This window comes from Solenopsis invicta, chromosome 6 (assembly GCF_016802725.1).
Source record: "Solenopsis invicta isolate M01_SB chromosome 6, UNIL_Sinv_3.0, whole genome shotgun sequence".
In the NCBI taxonomy this organism is placed as follows: domain Eukaryota; kingdom Metazoa; phylum Arthropoda; class Insecta; order Hymenoptera; family Formicidae; genus Solenopsis; species Solenopsis invicta.
Window position 1 is genome coordinate 24,754,646 of NC_052669.1, and position 16,661 is coordinate 24,771,306.

The following is a 16,661-nucleotide window of genomic DNA, read 5'->3' on the forward strand; positions in this document are numbered from 1 at the left end:
CCTATTACCAAAGAACTATAAATAAATTTTAATAAAGTATATTTTAAAATATATTTTAATAAATTCTAGTATTTTTTTTAGTCACGTACATCATTTTTTACAGTTGTCATAAGACTTATAAATGCCATTATATTTTTTATTAAATAATTGTATTATATTATTAATTAATATTATACTCTCAATGAAATATCACTTTATTATTTATAGCATTTTTTTCATTTTAAAAATCAATTGAAACATTTAAAGGAGTATTCTCGCTTTTAAGGATTATCTTTATACCCTCTTTTTGAAAAATATTTTTTTAAGTATAAAAGCGATAAACTTGAAACTTGGTACATTTTTTCTTTGATATTTAATATTATTCACAAATGTTTTCAATTCACATTGGAAGACCACAACTCAAAAATAAATACGTAAATTATCAAAAATAAAATATTGAAAGAAATTCTGACTCAACTTGCAACCAAATTGGAATGATTTGTGTAAAAATGACAAAGTTTTGAAGAAAATTTGGTTCTCTTTTATTTCTCTTTTCGATACCTTTTTTATATTGAAAAAATAAAAAAAATTGAAATTTTTATTTAATTGTAGATCGAGCAAAAAAGAGAAAGATGTTATAAATATTTCCTAAAAATTTCGAATTAATTGGATTAAAATTACACGAGTTACTGTGTCAACAGTTTTTCAAAATTTCATTAAAAAAAACCAGTTAAAAATTTTGCAAGCACTTTACATGTTAATAAAAACGTTCTCTCTTACCTTTGATCTGTTCTGCCTCTCTTGTTAAATTTTTAACAAACTATCAAAGAAATAATAATCGATGTTTTGAACTTCGAAAAACAAAATACTTCAATATTTCGTTAATTGGTGTGCGTATATTATAAAAAAATTGTGTCTCCTTAAAATACCTTAAAAAGATTTTATGAAGGTGTCAATAACCCCATTATTCCACGTGTTAAACACTTTCAAAGGTGACAATTATTTCTGCATCACATAGATTTTACGTCCTTTTTGGCATTAGCGGATAGTTGAACCGAACGGTCTAAACGCGCGATTTGGAAAGGTCGCAGGCGCATATGGGTTTTACTTTTACCATTACGTACGCGCGAAAAATAGCAAATTCGCGTGAGACGCACGTAGAGCGATGCCATATGTCGGATGGCCGGTGTCGATCGTTTTACTTCCGAGTCACGTGCACTGTAAAGTCGGACGAAGGAGGCGGCGAAGAGGATCCAGCATCCAGCCGCGTCAACTCCGGCGAGGCGTCGCGCGAAAATGCCACGCGTTCGCTCGCGGAGGAAAGAGCGCACGTGCACTATTCTCACCCTAGCGTGCGCGAAATCGCCCTGGTATAATTCTATTCGCTATCGCGATGGAATTTCAAAGTGCAAATGTCACGCCAACGATCTCGCGTTTTTCATATCGGAAAAAGTAGCGTGCGACCGTACAATTCCGGCCCCGCGGACGCCTTTGGACAATCCGCACCGAAATGTCAATTCTATTCGCGACTGAAAAATGCCCTCTTTAATGCAATCCTGACGTCCGATTCGTGGTCCCTTTGTGCCGCGCTGCAAAAAATAGTTGAATTAACGGAGACTGACAGGAATGCATTTCGCGATATTGATTTCATAATCTCTGAAGCGGATTAGTTCGAAAAACGTCGCGACTGTTCTCCGTCCGCTTTCGATCTCCCTATAATTTTGCAGAATAAAACTCTTATTTGACTTTTATCGATTTATTCGTCCTTTAGGCTGCTTCGAGTTCTAATCCAAATAGCACAGAGAATCTGAAAAGAATTCTTTTTTTTTATTTCCTGAATCATGAAATGAATTCCTATTCCGTGCCATGTTCTAAAAGGATTTTGAAGAATTCCAAAAGATTTTACTTCTATGTCAATTGTGAGCTCTTTTTCAATTTTAAAATATCTTTTTACAGTCTAAAAACTCGTAATGAAATCGAAATAACTTTTAGACAGTATTCCAGAAAATGTAAATATACACTGTTAAAAATACGCAGCGAAATTCAATGTAATATAATAAAAGCTCAAGCAGGTAGATTAAAAAAGTTTAATGTTATTAAAAGTGCACTAAATTTCATACTTTTCAGCATACTTTCAATAGACACATTAAATTTAATGCACTTGTGTAACTTAAAAGATACATTAAATTTTATATTTTTAACAGTGTATAATTCTCAGGAATGTTAGATACCTAAAACATTAATTTGGATACAAAATTAAATGCACAACATTTTTAAAATATTTTTTTTACTAGTATTCCATTACAAAAAAAAATTTGTTTTAAAGCAACTGTGATTTTAAACTGTCTATAAGGCAAAAGATATACTTTTATAGAATTCCTTTTTAATGATCGGAAAAGAATTTTTTCTAATTTCATTTTAAACATTATGCTAATTCACAAAGAATTTAAAAAAGTGCATGTGTGAATTCTTTTGTGAGTTTAAAAGGAAAAAGTTGTGCTATCCGGAAAACTTTTCTCATTTTTTTTTTTTAACAGAGTTGATTTTTTCCGAATATTCCTCACCTTTATCATTCCGGTCGCCTGTTCCGTCCACGTTACAATTTTTTGCATGCGCGTTATCTGTCGGTAGATTTTTTTGAATGACCTGCGTGGTAAATTGCAGGATGTAAAAAAACCTTGCGTGATAATTACGGTCCATGTGATAATTACATAGCCGGTATAAAGTTACGTAATCGCCAAATGTAGAAACAGACGCACGGTGATACGATCTTACGCCGGCAACATATTATCAAGATAACGAGACGAAATTCACCAGTCGAGCGTCTCCCTTAGAAATTTAATTCGCGTTTATCTTGCGCGTGTCTCTAATTTTCAGTAAGTTAATGCGATGAATTTACCCGGCGTCTCAAATCCGAATTACCGGCAAATTAACGTGGCACGACGAATTAATCAGCGTAAATTTGAGAGAGTGTGTGGCAAGTGCCTTCAGAATCTGAAGATGCTAGGACCGAAAGTGAGGCTGCAAAGATAGGTAGATAAATAAGGACAGAAAGAGAGAGAAAGAGAAAGAGAGAGAGAGAGAGAGAGAGAGAGAGAAGGGAAGCGAATATCCCCTGGGGTTACACAAATTCATATTCACTTTAATTAAATATATCTATGTACATTATAGGTACATCATTAGTACATTTACCATGTGATAACTGTACAACGGTAGCACTTTCAATACTGTTCACAAAAATACATCGCATATAAACGAGCAATGAGTTTATACGCAAGGTCGGCTTGCGACAAGACAAGAGCGTCAATTAATTAATTATTACCTTTCGCTCTTCGCATTCGCGAATCGCCGCGTTTTTATGTACAAAAGATTCGTGCTTCGAGTCACACGACGGGCCAAAGGAGGAACGTGCTACGAGAAAAAGAGATTTTATATATATATATATACTTTTTTTTCATTAACTTACTTCGCTTAGAAAGAAACGTTATCGATGCTGCGCCGCTGAATACGGAGAGGCCCGAGGGGGCCGCTTCATTTAAGTACCATCAAAGAGACACGAGACTGACAGATTGATATCGATATTTATACAGTTACATCGAGTGTGTGCAATAACTGGCATCCGGTTTTAACTGTCGCGACGAGAATGCGCTTTAGCCATTTGGGTTCCAAAAATTTACTAAGCACGAGTCGCATCTCATGAATTTCACGCGCGACAGATAAGATAATACAGTTAACAATTTTTATTTTTTTTTTTATAGTCGCAAGAGGTACGAAGAGAATCCAAAATCTTTGGATCGGAGGACGTCGCTAAAAGGGCTCGCGAAAGAGTCGCGGAATCACATTTCTAAAGTGAGATAGTTATACCTTTTACCAAATACGTTCCTTCTCTGTCGCTGATAACCGAACCCACCGGTCGTGTCAGCAATCGACGTTGCGCGTCGAGTAATAAAACCTAAATCCTCTCGAGCTTAGCACACTTTGGAACTTTATCCCGGTGATCGATGAAGCGTACGCGCTCCTCTTATCTCGCACGTCTTATCACATTTCAATTTCGATCATTCTCGCATATAATCCGCACGCGTTTCAGTTATCGTAGACGTTCACTATTTACACGAGTATTTTCGCAAAGACGCAACTTAAGGAACATTTGGTATCAAGGGCGATAATTCGGAAGGGCGTCGTCGGTAGTCAGGTGCGGGAGATCGCTTCGCCGTTTAGGAACTGTAGCGTATCAATACAAGTCGTTGAAAAGACGGGGCGGCGACGGCCACCTTCGATCGTTACCCCTCTCGATCGCGAGTGCACACGGGCTCGCGGAAATCTCTTTGTGCAACGCGGTGCGAGGCGACTCGTCGCGATGACCGCGAGTTGTGCGACGCGACGGTCGCGCGTCGTCGTGACGAATCGACGCGAAAGTTATACAGCCTATACGAGTCGAGAATCCAAGCGGAGGTACAGATATCGATAAACACTAGTTGCACTAAGTTATGTGCGTCGATTAGTTAATCCTAGGCTTAGTAATGAGTACCTACAATTGTGCCTGTAACGCAGAAAGAGGACGATTGAGTTAATCAGGAATTCACACCAGTCAACGTTGATGCATTGAGACTCACCCAAAAAAAAAAAAAAAAAAACTCGCCCAGCATCCAAAAAAATCCAAGATCTCCGCTCAATACTTATTTACGTCTTCGTATCATAGGGTTTCGCAATCTACGGTTCAAAGTTGCGGGACTCGATCCGCATCTTCTCTGATCGCGACATCTCGGAATCGTGAGATCGGAGATCTCTCTTGGATGCTCGAGTCCCAGATAGATCGTCATCTAACTAAAGGCATCGTACGGAATTAAGGAAGGCGCACGCAAAGACGGAAGACGGAAAACAATCGCTGTCGCATTCGATGTCGCAATCGACTGTTGCTGCTGCATCGTAAGGAAGCGAGAAACCGTGTCGGAGATGTATCCGGCTGCAAGTGTCGCTGCATATTCGACGAGGCCAATATTTACCTCGCCGCGTCTCGCGCAGCGGATCAATCGATCTATCGCTCGATAAGTCTGGCGACAGCCTGAGCAAATTAAACGTACTCGAAGTTCCGATTTCCCACTACACCGGACCACCGACGCAGGGATGCGTGTACACAAGGGTGTCTCACAAAGAGAGCGCGTACTGATCACCGCAGACGAATTCTTATGAAGGAGAGTTTAATCGACGAGCTCTTTCATTCAAGAACGTAAAAAGAAAGTTGCGTCCAAGTGAGAACGATTGAAAATATAAAAATCACATAAATAAAGACGAATAAAAATTCGATTAAAAAAGTGATCGCTACGTGAAAAATCCGCGCGTTATCGGTACGCACTTCTTGGGGACGCACACCCTCACGTGTAAATTCGTACGCAGCTATCTATGTATATGCATTATGTAATATATGTATGCGCGTGTGTATGCCTATGTATACGTATGCCTAGTTCCATTCCATTTTGGTCGAGTGGAGGATCCCGATGGGACCGACGTGTATGACGTATCTGCGTTGATCGAGGAAACGTCACAATTCCATTTGGACGTATCACCGAGATGACACCACTCCAGTCTCGCGGCCGCGGTCTTCCTATTTACAATGGTACGAGAGCGCGCGCGCTCGCTCGTTCCCTTTCCATCCGCCTCCCTATCAACGCGAAGCGGACGATCTCGCCACGGACAGCTCAGGCTTGGTAATTTGATCGGACACGAAACTTTTTTTAAATTCGAGCGCAGGCCGCGCCGAGCCCGCGATTAAAAGTGTGCGTCGCGTCCCTCCCTCGTCCTCTCGACGATTTAACCCGTTCAAAACCCGATTCAACTTTCAGTTAACTGCACGAGATTAATGTGACAACGACGACGACGACAACGCTCGAGCCGATCCCTAATCGTTTCCCTGGAAACGGAAACCGTCCGGTCCATCGTCCGCCTTTATCACAATCATGAGTGTCCATTTGGACGCCATTACCGCCTCCGCGAAATTCGGGGATGTGTCCCCTCTCCGAGGGATAAAAATAAAAGAACGATACAAAAGGAAAGTGTAATTTAAAAAAGAAAAAAAAAGGGAAAAAATCTCGTTGCCAAAGCTACGATCGTCAGAGGTGCGCTCGAGGAAGTATAACGTGCGAGTTCTCTCCCGTACGACTAGTAGCCAAAGTTTAATCGAAGCGGACTCGCTCCGCCGATTACACACGTTTTTATGTACTTCGCCGAAAATACTGAAGCAAGTTTCTAACGTACACACGCGATATCGCATTACCCTAGAAGAAAAAGAAGGAAGATGGAGAACGGCAGCCTCGCGCGATCGCTACCCCCTCCGTCCGTTTCCAATATAATATTTACATGGAATTTTACAATAAAGATACGAGACTGGAGCGACTTGTCGCGGCGATGTGCACGCATTCGCGATCGGAATCGCCAGGTGAAAATCGGCGTCCATCTCGCAGCTCGCGAATATTAGTTACACGCAACACGTAAATTAACACGGACGGACTGGTTGACGCAGGGCGAGCATTTAACTACACGACTAATCATGATTAAAAAGTTAAAATTAACATCAAATAAAATATTTGACGTATCTATATAAAGTACTCGATTTATTTTACGCAAACGATCGTTGTTACGATGATATAACTGCTTTCAATAAATTCCCAAGTCTCGTATACATTTATCGATCATTAATCCCAATAAATATCGCGCGTTTTCGTTTCCCACGAAATATATCGGGCCAGTCCGTCCCTGTAAATTATTGGCTTTAGGACATACCGCTCCTAATATAATATATATGTATTTATATATATGTATCACATAACTCCCATTGTGACTTGGCTTGCTATGAGTAAAACTTAGGAACCACACGGTCAAAAACTCTCATCTCATCGTGAGGTTTGCTTAGGTACTTTACGAGCCTCGACAGCGATTACAACCGTCCATTACATGAAGAGTATTGGTCCAAAGAGAAATGTTCGGGTATATCTGAAGTGATCCAACGTCTCTCGAGACGTCGTTTCATTGCGGATAGTGATCTAAGACAGAGGATTCCATCAAACAGCGCAACGTTACTTCCAAAAGGATCGCGTGATTCAGACTGCATTATCAACTTTCATTATATCTTTTATATCATCTCCTATTCCGTTTGCGTACAAGAGGTACAAGGAAGTTTTAAGGGGTACAAGACCTTGCAAATAGAAAAATATTTTTCGACATCGTGTAAAACTTTTGTTTAAAATGATAAATTTGTATTGTATTTCTGTTTCGAATTTTTAACTTTTTTTCTGAAATTATAATAAAAATGAGAAGAAAGAAATTTTTCCGAAAAACGCAATTTTCAAATTCAAATGTTTCGTAAAAAATAAAATTTTAAAAGTTCCTTTGTAATCCGAAAATGTGTGACAAATACAAAAAAAAATCGCTTATTTTTTAATATCAAATAATTTAGCATGGCTATCAGGTACACGCATTTATTTAGAACACTATTATTATTTATTTATTTTATATTTATTAAATTCTATTTTTAAATAAAAATATATGTTTTCAAAGAAACACCATATCTATCTCTCTCTTGAATAAAAGTTTTACATGATATTGAAAACTTCCCTATTTTTCGATTCGCTAGAGTTCCTATAATCCTTTAAATGATAAAAAAGTGTAAAATATTCAATTTTTGTAGACGGTCCAACAACGTTGGTTCGACGATAGCAACAATGAGATCACAAAGCTTTAAGAATTCAGACATTCGCGAGATCCATCGAGAATTATCTGTTCGCTTAACCCGTTTTTTGGGGGGGGGAGGGGAGTCGTGTCACGAAGTTTGAGGAGCTCTGATTTATTCTCTTCTTTCTATCGAAGCGCCGCTCTGATAACGGCGGTTATCGAACCGCCTGACAGAAGCTCGAGGCATCCGGCGTCGTCTTGATCGAAGATCGCTCTTGTCAATGTGCCAGGCGCGCAAGGCGTTTCGGCGCTCGTACGTAGTCGCGCCGTAGCCGCGCAAACGATAAAATATGTGAGTTCAGGCAACTCGATACTTACTTACGGTTGCTCCGGAAACTGCAGGCTCGATGCCGGCGGCGATGCCATTCCGGCGCTTCCGTATTTCCGTCACGGAACGCTCCGCAATTTTCCGCGGGACATCGCGGTGACGACGGCCGACACTCGTGCCCTACATGACGGTTAACCACATCGTCGAATTACATACGGAATTACATACCTTCGTGCACGCACGTAATACTGTTGCGGACGTACAGAACCGTCCGCGCGTTTCGTTTCGCTGCCATCCTCGGTCCTCGCGACGCGGTCAAATTGCGTTTAACGAGAAATTAATTAAATCCAATTTCCCGAGCACTTGTATTCTTGGCTCCTCAATTTTCGATTAACTCATCGTCGTCTTATAATTTAACGTTTACCAAACCCTTCACGGGTAAGTCAAGTAAGTTAAAAAATAATATCTATTTGAAATTTTCTTCGGACTAAAACAGTGCCAAGCTTATCGACATGGGATTTTCTTCAATCCACATAAACTTTAAAATTAATACGAGATTGATTAAAAATAATTAGGAATAAAATTTAATGAAATAATTAAGATTAAAATTGAGTTCGTCTTCGTTTACCGAGGATCGGCAGCGTAGTCTACGTACTTCTTCTCTCTTACTTTCTTCATCTCACTCTCGTTCACTCACACGTAAACCGTTTGCGGTTCGTAACGCGAATTAATCATGAAAAATGATCGTTAACGATCGCGCGTAGCGAAATAATATTACGATTAACAAGTTTCTCTTTGTAACAATGATAATGATCGCTATCGCAATAATTCGTAGTACCCTTTAAAAAATTTCATTTTTCGGTGTTCGAAAATCACAGCGCGCGTTTCAGCCTTCCATTGCATATTAATTAGACCGTTTTATCTAACTTAGAAAGCGCGGGCATGCCACCGCGCACATCTGTTTTCCCTCCGCATTTCTGCCTCTTCTCGTTTTCCGAATCATCGACAAACGTACTATATAGACGATTCGAGCAAAATTAATTAACGAAACAGAACGTGTACTGATCAACAACGACGTGACGATGCATGCAATATGTTGCGTAATGTCTCCGGTAGCGGACCATCAGAAATTCTATGGGGAGATTTTAGCCAACGCAATGTAAATTACAGGAATAAACAGTTTATCGCCCCGACGATTACGGATTGTTTCCAATTTCTCAACTTTACCGTAACTACGTGATCTATGGAAGAAATGTGTCTATACTGTAAAAATAAACGCTCAATAAAGAAGTAAAGAGAAGGGGAAGTCATCTTCTCACAAATGCTCGGATAAATGTAACATCAAAACTTGAAAAATGTAGCAAGTCTATCGCATAAAGTTTAGGAAATATATCGGAAGGGGACGTACGTGTCATTGTTACAATATTTAAAGTCTCCCTCCTCGTTTCTCGCGGTCCGCCCCGGCGAGAGAGAGAACCAAACAAGACGCAGCTCACCGTCTTCGCGAAAACTATTCGAAGCGTTACTATCGATCGATTGTCCTCGCAAAATTCTGACTTGGTGCCAGCCATATCGCCCGACTGTCAGCGCGTGAGCACGTCGTCGATAGATCCTCTTGCCCTATTTATTTCTCTGCCCGCCCGCCCGCTCGTCCGCTGCTCTCACGAGTTGGTGACGGAAGTTTCGAGGGCGCGGTATGATCGATAACTGTCCTTCCCACCCTCCGCTTTCATGCCTAAAACGGCCGGGCGGCTCGTTCGAAGACACGGCAAATGGATTAACCGGTAAATAATTATCGCTAATGAGGCCATTGGTCGAACGGATTCGCCCCGCGAATCGATTACAGCGTCGCGCCGAAACTCGTGGTAGCATTTTCTCTCTCTCTCTCTCTCTCTCTCTCTCACCCCCTCTCTGATATTTCTTCCACTCCCGGGAAGAACAATATCCTACGAGCCTAGGATCTTGGAGATTCTCCCAGATTCTCAAATGCTGAAATCCGATCGTTTGAAAACTCTTCTCGTGTAATTTTAGGATCCTCGAGCGTTGGGATTTCAGTATCTACGAATCTCCGGAGCCTCCCTAATCCCAGCCCATCGTGGCGCGCGAAGCACTCGCCACCTCTCTCGACGGCGCCTCACCATTTAGGTCCCCGCGATGTCCCAGCGATTCGAGGGACGAAGGTCAGGGCAAGCCGAAGCCGAAGAAGGGCGCGACCGAGCGCTCGTAGAGCAGACGCGGCGGCGGAAGTGGCGGTGGCCGCTTCCTTCGCGGGGCAATCACCGTCCTCTACAAGGACCCCTTCCCGGCGAACAGCATCTCCCTGTGCTTGGTGCGTATGTGCGAGCGCAGAGTGTCGATCCTGCTGTAGGTGGCCGGGCAATAGGGGCACAGCGAGCGCTGCGCGGTGTGTATGTGGAAGTGGTGCCAACGATTGGTCACCTGCTTCCCGCAGGCGCGGCATCTCCATAGCGCCGGGCTGTTAAGCGACACGGCGAACATCTCGTGATAAGAGAGGCCGACCGGCACGCTCGGCATCGAACCTGCAAAACCCAACAGCATCTACATGCCCTTCGTGCACAACCAGCGCCAGTCGTGTTTATCGTGTTTAGCCGCGAAGCGTTTAGATCCTCAAGATTCCGCGAGCCTAGAGATCCATCGCGTCGGCCTAGCAATTCTTTATACGATCCAGGCACGCTGCTGGATCCAGTGCTCGCTAAATCTCTAAGATCCAAAAATGTTACAAGTCCGGGATCTTCAAGACTCAACGATTCGTCTTGATTCCTGAACTCTTCGATCCTTCATTGGAAATTGTTCCGGATCCCGAATTTTCCCGACTCTGGCATCAGAGCTTGAAATTTTCAATCTGCAAGACCTCGAAACTCTTGGACCCTTCGGTGCGTTGGGTGGTTGTGTGGGTTTTGTTTGGTGCAATGTTCGAGTGTCAGTGTCCTTGAAAATAGTTTAAATGAATTTGCTGATCACGGCCAGTGACGTCCTCTTGTATAAATTAAAAATTTCTTTCGCTTGGAGAACGAAACAAAAATAATTGTGCCAAGAACGACGGAAAAATATAAGTAAATATAAAGCTGATCGTAACGGGAAGAGTCAAGATAATTTTCTTAAAGAGCGACTTGAATTTTGATTTACACGCGAATGAATTTGTTGAGAAACTAAGCGTCCAGATAAATCCATAACTTTCAAGCGAATACAGACGTCGCGTCGTTGTTCGTATCCGCCCTTGGAGCAATTTTTTGGAGCGCGCGGATAACGGGAGAGAGACGTCACAAGTGCAGCAGGCAGTGAGTCGAAACGATCGAGTGTGTCCAGTCATGTGTGAACGCATCCACACGCACGATCACCATTCACCTCCTTTTTCGCAGCCTCCACAAGCACAGATATTTCACAAGCGTCACAAGATATATACTCACGTTCTTGATGCCGCCATGGAAACACGAAGAACATGCCGTGGAGTGAAAATAGCGCGCCTCTCCACGTCCAGAGACTCCTGAGTATTTCAGGATTCCTGGATCCTTGAGTTCTAGAATATATACGGCATTCTCGCATTCGCGAATCATACGCTAAAGCTCGTGGAATCGCTCGACTCATCGGATCTTCCCGGCAACTTTTCGGTTCCCGGATGCTCTCAGGATCTTCTGAGATAAACTCACGTTTCAGCGACGTCGAACGCGGTAACGTGGCAAACATGGAGGAGAAAAATACTTAACCGAACATTTGCCGATGTTATTGCAGGATTATCTGCGACGGAGCTCGTCGCCTCCAATAATCCGTGCTGAAAGACGCGGTAACTTCACACGCTTGTGTTGGGTTCTTATCGTCGTCGGTGCGCGGCGCGTCGGCGAAAGAAGTTTACGCATCGTTTCACGCGCACCGTACACGAAGTGATCAAAAAATCCAACGACTGTAAACGAGTTTTCAGATATAAAATGTATTATAAATATCAATTCTTTTGACACATCTTACTTCGCGGATTATACTCCATCACAAGTCGTGCGACTTTTTGATCGATACGTAACACATCGTAAAATATTAACAATTAAAACAATTTCCTAAAATTAGAAACAAATAAATTTTAAAAGGATAGAATAAATAATAAAAATCAAAATAAAATAGAATAGGATATATACCGAAGAAAACTCTTTCGCGATCTGAAGCGATTGGTCTACATTTTAAAGCAATATTACTCTCGGTATAGATCCATGCGATTAGAGAAGCATCAATTCTTCATCAGGATGCATATAAATTAACCGCTGGCAGCGTCTAACGTGATGCGTGCTCTTGGGTGCACTGCGCTTCGGGATAATTGGGATATTTAATTAAGACATTGCGGTGTCGTCAAATACCAGTTCACCCCCCAAAGGTACGCCGCGTATCGATTATCGAGACGGATTACCTGCAAACGAAGCATCCAATAATCCGTACTGCGCACGAAATCTGCAGAACAATAATTATATCGCGGAATTGGGATTAACGACGACATGCGCGTCACTCAAAGCCTTCGAAATAATTATTGCGAAATGTCAGCTCCTTTTTTATATTTTATATATATATATATACTCGTATGTGTATGTATGTATATATATATATATATATATATATATATATATATATATATTACATCTTTCAATGATCAAAGTCTCATAACATATCTACATATATCTTGAAGATCTCTTGTCAATCTTTCTTACCTCTATAATTAAGCCATTAGTACAGCCGAAATCGTACGCACTAAAAAGTGAATCGCATTTCCATTGACACGCAAACGATTATCCGTAACGATCGTTGAAAAGCGAGAGAAGCCTTACGGTTCCCCAAGTGTCGATCAGAACTTTTGCTCTTCGATCGTCAGACAAACGGTACCGTCGCACTTTTCCTACGCGAGACGACGCAGAATCTTCTGTTTCGTGAAAAAGCTCTCTCGGAATGAAAGATCACCCGACCACGGGGAAGGAAGGGGATCAGAGGTACAAGTAGTGGAAAAATCAAGTTAGACTACTCTTTGGTACTTAAGCGTGCATACTCGCTTACGTACTGCAAAACGCGCGTAACGCTTTCCTTTTTTGGCATTCCGACGGAAGAATACATGTCCTCGGTATTGCATTGTCGACATATAGGATATTTCTACGGGATTTCAAAGCTGCGGATCTACGGATCTACGTGCGTTCGCACGTCCATATAAACCTGCGAACTCTCGCGCATCTGCGGAATCTTAAAGCATGATGCATATTGATCTATAAATATACAGAGTGATAAAACAAATTTGAATTGACAACGTTTCTTGTCGAATATCGAGGCCGGAATTTAAGTGGCTGTCGCATCTCCTTACGGTTTCTGAACATTAAGGTATCTTAAAATCGCGGATACATTTTTTTTTTAATTGCTCGTGGCTCAAAAATTGCTGCCGTATCTCAGCCGAAACTGCTTTCTGTCGAGGAAAAACTACGATTAATGTCCGATAAAATATCATCGCTGTATACATCAAATGCAGTAATTATCCTCGTATATTAGCTCTCTACATATTAATGCAGAGAGCTAATAGCTACGTATCAGCCGCAGATCTACCTGTAATTGTATAAATAAACTTTGTTTGATAATTAATAAATATTGAAATCATTTGTTCCTAATTAAACCCAACGAAAACTTTTCCGAACAGTTTTATCTCTTAAAATAAAACCAATTGAATCCAATTGAATAACATTTATGGACGACAATTCACACACAGTCTTCGTTTTTTTATTTTTTTATTCTTTCACCTGTTATTTATACAAAGAATAATCGTCGTTACGAAAAGGGAAAGATGAAACGAAGACTCAACTATTCGTCGATCAACTTCTTCTTCGCCCTGTCCTTGAATCGTGTCACACGAACGCGCATCGCATCTCCCCCAGTTAATTCACGCTCGCGCAAATAACGAGTCCGAAAGGTCGGGGACTCAAAAGCGCGAGGTCGTGCAAACACAGTCAGTCAGCACAGATTCGAAGCAAGAGTTTGAGTACCGAGTTCATCAGGCACCTACCGATGTCCACGATTATCGAAGAAAGGGAGAAGAAGAGGTAAAAGGAAGGCAGCGAGGCGAAAAAAGGTGAAGGCTAATATTTACACTGTGGAATTACACGGTCCTCGCAATTACTTTAGACACGCCTGACGAGGTCCCTAAGTAACACTAATGCAACGTCGACTATCAAACGCTCGTTAGGGAAAAAACGATACGTGATTTCTGAGCGCTGCATTGTGTACGCAACCGCTCCTCGGCGAGTTCCTGACGCATCCTCGCGTGGACCAGTTTAAATCTTTCGATACTAAATTCTAGATTCTTTACGGGTTCCACGATCTCGGACAGACTCGCTGCATCTATCAGCCCTTTTCGATCTTCGTCCCTCTCAGATATCAAGATTCCTCTATATCCTCAGAATCCTCCACTTTTCGACAAACATTAGTTTGCGCGATTCAACTTATCTAGACGTCGAGCAAGTTTGGAAAAGCTCAAGATCGCCTCGCACGGCGGAAAGGGAAGTACGGAGGAGGGGGGGGGAGAGGGGAATACGGTGGAGAACGAAGAAACGAAAGATCCTCGCTAGATCCGCAGCTTAAAGTACGCGGCGCGTTCCAAATGTCGCGACGCGTGCATGCGATATTATTGCACGTGCGCGTGCTTCGTACGCGTGTGCGTGAGCAGGGTGTCGCTGCGCGTGTACACCGCCGGACAGAGCGGACAGGCGTACTTCCCGGGGAAATGCACATAATAATGATTGCGCACGTTCGTCACGACCTTACCGCACAACGAGCACCGCCTCCTCTCGTCGCTGTTACTGTGTCTCTCAAATATCTGTGATATCCGCCAATTTTTCAACTCTGCAACAACAGAAACCACAGCGTCAGCAAAGCACCTCGAATTATCCCGGCCTCCCTTCGCGCGGTCGCAGCGTGTCATCGCTCTATTTCCGGCTCTGTTCTTTCGCGTGTCTTTCTGTTTTTCTATTCTATCTATCTCTCTCTCTTTCTCTCTTCCTCTATTGTTTTATCCCGCAAACCTTGGCCCTTGATGCCGAGAGCGGACTCTCACCCGCCCACTAGATTATCGTTATTCCTCTCGCTTATCCGTCCTGGCGTGTGCGTGTGCGCATGTAAGGATACGTGGATCTTGGAGAGAATCCGATTACGTGTACGATGGACACCGATAGCAGGCGCAGACTGTGGTTTGCGGCGAGATCAAACTATGCGTTCGAGGGCGCGAGATCAAAGGGATGTTGGAATAATCGAAGCCGAAGACACTCGACGAATCGGAAATTCCAAATATTCGGAGAATTCGGAAACAGAGAAGACTCGAGTACACCAAATCTCTCTCTCTCTCTCTCTCTTAGAAACTAATGAATCTCGGCATTTAATCCTAAATTAAAAATATCCCCTTCAAAGAGATTAAAAATAATAATAATAATACCTTCGTTAAATATTGTCGAATATCACGGACGTTTGAGAATGAGAAATCGTCTAAACTCTATCTCTGTAAAACTTGGAGAACGAAACAAACAGTCACTCTTTTTGTACATGTCCTAGATTCGGATTCATGCGGTTCCCTATGCACAATCCCGAGGAGCGACTCCTCGTCGAGGACACGTCCGCGAAGAAAAGTACACACGTTCTTCTCGAGAATACGTATCGGCACGAATCCTCGAGTACGTTTGGTCGAGGGAGTGTAACTTTGGGTGCCGTAAAAATCTGCGATCTCTCTTTACAGGAAAAGCAAGACGGTACCCCGATGTCGAAGAGCATATTCCCGATATGTATCGCGCAACGCGCCGCTGTATATAACAAACTCGGTGCCTCGAACGCGCTGACGTGAAATCGGAATCCTGATAAGACCGCGCATACGTGACTTGGAAGTGTAAACGATCCGGTATTCCGTCGCGCCGCTTTCTTTCGTTCCGGCGACATTTCGCTGCGACAATTTGCCGAACCAAATGTCCCCTTCGAAGAGCCAACGGCACAGATGGGTTAGGAGTACACGGGTCTTCGGACCCGATTTCAGTCGCGTAAATGCAGGAAACCTGGAAGATGTTACAATTCGAGCACTCAAAGTCCTCGGGACCATCTTGGGAAAGGCTATTTCGATCTCTGGGATTTGCTAGTTTAAGCTATGTGATGGCTACAGCGTACATCCGACCCTCCAAAATTCATCTCAAATATAGCTCTACATCTCCGCTCTAGACGATTACATAGCTATAAAATGTCGCATGATCTTGGAATAGAAAGTTATTACTATTATATATATCGAACGGTCCGATCGCAGAATGACGAGAATATTCGTCGCAGCGCGACATGCGCTAACACTGCTGCTGCCGTTGCATTATTTCGCGCTAATAATAGCATTATCGCACAAGCTGATCGACGTAATAATTCAGCGCGACTTAAACGATAAGGTGTCATCGTAGTTCTCGGCGTTGAACTGAACAAAACCCCTCAGACGTTCCGTTACGAACTGCGATTGAAGCAGCTGTCGTGTGACCGAGGGGACTAGATTATCTCATCGAAACGCGAAAACATTCCTGAAATATACGACCGCTTTATTATCTAGTAATATTTGGCACTCATAAATGTCGCCAGTTCATCGCGAATGTCGAAGATACGACTTTCCCAAGGTGTTCGACGATTCGCCATTTACGATCCTCATCGG

At 42.4% G+C, this 16,661-nt stretch overlaps 1 protein-coding gene across 2 annotated transcripts in view; it reads right to left on the bottom strand.

Annotated features, from left to right (window-relative positions):
• Window positions 1-3,100: 3,100 nt before the first annotated feature.
• Window positions 3,101-16,661, bottom strand: part of LOC105200515 (zinc finger and BTB domain-containing protein 6) — a 70,280-nt gene continuing 56,719 nt past the window's right edge. The window contains exon 6 of one of the 2 annotated variants that reach the window (XM_039451013.1): window positions 3,101-10,512. In XM_039451013.1, the coding sequence (XP_039306947.1) occupies window positions 10,259-10,512 (254 nt within the window). In that variant the 3' untranslated portion in view covers window positions 3,101-10,258. Of the gene's footprint in view, window positions 10,513-13,592; window positions 14,843-16,661 lie in introns of those variants that run through there. The other variant, XM_039451014.1, reaches the window with a different exon arrangement.